Consider the following 2,678-nt stretch of genomic DNA (forward strand, 5'->3'; position numbering starts at 1 on the left):
CTTTCAAAGTACATTAGTACGTTGAGAAAAGCGCAAACAAGAGTATATATATAAATGCGTCCACTTATTGCGCCTCGACCAGCAAAAAAAAGTGAGTGACCATAACAAAACAAAAAGATAGAAAGGGTGAAAAGAAACTAATAAAAAGGGGGAAATCCTTGCAAAAGAAAGTGAGTGGCCATAGAAATTGAGAATGCCTAGACCAGCAAGCAAACACATCTAGCACAATATAACAGTGTATATATAAATGCGTCCACTTATTGCGCCCCTCTTCTTCGCGTTTCTCCCCCCAGTCTCTTTTACTCTCCCCTTCTCCTTCCCCAAGCCAAGCAGAAGCAGCAGAGGCCAAGAAATGGGCGACCGGGCGTACGGGCCGTCCTCCAAGCCGGTCCCTGTGGCGGCGCCGCGGTCCGCCAACGGCACGGCGAACGGCGGCGGCGTAGGGACACCTCGGCCTCCGTCCATGGTGCCCGGTCGCGTCCCGCCCCCGCCGATGTACCGACCGAAGCCGATGCAACCGCCACCTGGCCGTCGGCGGAGCGGGCGCGGGTGGTGCTGCGCGTGTTGCCTGTGGCTGACGCTGGTGTTGGTGGGGCTGGTGTTCCTTGGAGCAATAGCGTTGGGGGTGTTCTACGTGATTTACCACCCGGAGCTTCCGACCTTCGCCGTGACGTCGCTCCGTCTGGCGGCGCTGAACGTCTCCGACTCCGACTCCGTCACCTCCCGCATCGAGTTCACGGTGACCGCGCGCAACCCCAACGAGAAGATCGCGTTCGTGTACGGCGACATCGGGGCTGCCTTCGCGGCCGACGGCACGGACATCGGGGACGGCACCGTGTCGGGCTTCCTCCACCCCAGCCGCAACACGACGGTCATCAAGGGGTCGGCTTCGGCGGCGGCCGCGACGGTGGACCCCGTGCAGGCGGCCAGTCTCAGATCCAAGAAGTCCCATGCGATGTCAGTGGAGATGGACTCCAAGGTGGGTTTCCAGATCGGGCAGTTCAAGTCGAAGCGCATCAGCGTCCGTGTGCTGTGCGGTGGCTTCAGCGCGGGGCTGGCCAAGCCGGCGCCCTCCCCGGCGCCGATCATCGTGGCCGCGGCGCCTGCGCCGACCCGGTCAAAAATCAGGCTGTCGTCGTCTTCCACCGGAGGCGGCGGGTCGGCGACGACGGACGCAAAGTGTAAGCTCCGCGTCAAGATCTGGATTTGGACGTTTTGATGCATCTGCGGGTAGGGAGAGGAGGGATTTTTTCGGTTTGGTTTTAACCTTTTTCACACTGTATGTGGATTTATTGGAGTATAGTCTATATGATTTTATCTTCCTCTTGGTTGCTTCTTGCTACTCTCATTCATCCTTTCTTTGTCACAAGCAAAAACAAGCCGAGTACGCTGCATAGATCTAGGAGTATGCTACAGTCGGAGTCGGGCATAATTCTGCAAGAAGGGTATACTACTAGTTAGCCACACCACAGTGAAACCTGCAGCCGAGAAGAAATGGAGGTGAACTGGGTACGCGAGCAAGCGAGCGATTCGGCGCACGCGCGTCGGTGGCGTCAACAGAAGCGGGCGATCTCCAGCTCGATTTCCTTTTTGGTTTCTCTCCCTTCCGTTTCCTCAATCTCTCTTCTCCTCTCGTTTCCTCTCATCCGGGGCACAGCTGTACCTTGGCTGGCAGCCGACGCCGACGCCGACGTGCGGGCCCATCGGTTTCCGGGACAGCATGTAGTGAACTGTGGATAGGCGGCTGGGCCTGGAAAGAAGAAAAAAAATGCCGTTGGTTTTGTGCGTGGCGAGGGCGCGAGGCGATATGACGTGTGTCGGGGAAAGGATGAGGGAGAGAGAAAGGGTGGACGTCACTCTCGCTCCGCTCCAGTGCCTTGGCTCGGCTCGGCAGGGCTCCTAGTCCTAAGTGAACAGTGACAACCGCTGAGTGCTGATAGTGGTAGTACAATCCGAGGTGATTTTTTTTATTTCAAGAATTCCAGAAGAAAGGAGATAAGGGACGGATGATTAGTCAGTGAGAATTGCTAAGCGCACATGAGTCGCATACGCCATACATAACGGTCACATAATCATCTGTGTAGTTTCTTAATCAGTACGGTTGGCGAGCAACGGAAGAAGCGGGATGATCATCGGAGTATGCAGGGCATGTGCAGTACTCTCTCCGTTCACTTTTTTTTCTGAACATAGTACAGTTTTTTCTGAGCATAGTACAGACGCCGACGCTCGTATATACACACATATACTCATTCCTATTAACGTGCGCACGCCCACTGTCGGCGTTCTGGGAACGGGGTCCCCAGGCTTGCTTGCCTGCGGCCCGCGGCGTGGCTCCACTCGCGGCCCTGTACGGCCTGTCTTCACCAACAAACGCTTAAGACCCTCGCGAGGGGCCAAGCCTCGCGAGGCGGACGACACAAGACCTCCTGGGGGGCAGCCTCACCAAGCTGGCTCGCGAGGGGCGGAGAGATCAAGGCAAGGCGAACCTCGCGAGGTTCCAATGACGTAAGCCATGACGACCAAGGCCAGGCGGGCGCCAACGCGCGTAGTGTTCTCGTTTCCTCTTTGGTGCCAAGGAGGCAAGCGCAGGCGAGGAGTATCGAGGCATCAGGCAAAGGTTTTCATATCGGTGCAACAGACCAAGACCAGCAGGACGGCAGGACGAAGGTCACCGTGGA

At 56.8% G+C, this 2,678-nt stretch overlaps 1 protein-coding gene across 1 annotated transcript; it reads left to right on the top strand.

Moving 5' to 3' along the window:
- The first annotated feature begins 252 nt into the window (after positions 1-252).
- LOC109756132 (uncharacterized) lies at positions 253-1,327 on the top strand. The gene has a single exon (XM_020315000.4). It carries the CDS (start codon positions 353-355, stop codon positions 1,217-1,219), a length of 867 nt encoding a protein of 288 aa, XP_020170589.1. The 5' UTR covers positions 253-352; the 3' UTR covers positions 1,220-1,327.
- Positions 1,328-2,678: the final 1,351 nt, after the last annotated feature.

Source organism: Aegilops tauschii, chromosome 3 (assembly GCF_002575655.3).
Source record: "Aegilops tauschii subsp. strangulata cultivar AL8/78 chromosome 3, Aet v6.0, whole genome shotgun sequence".
Taxonomy (NCBI): Eukaryota; Viridiplantae; Streptophyta; class Magnoliopsida; order Poales; family Poaceae; genus Aegilops; species Aegilops tauschii.

Coding starts and splice junctions, on each gene's coding strand:
- LOC109756132 (XM_020315000.4), top strand. CDS start 353: ATGGGCGACCGGGCGTACGGGCCGTCCTCCAAGCCGGTCCCTGTGGCG.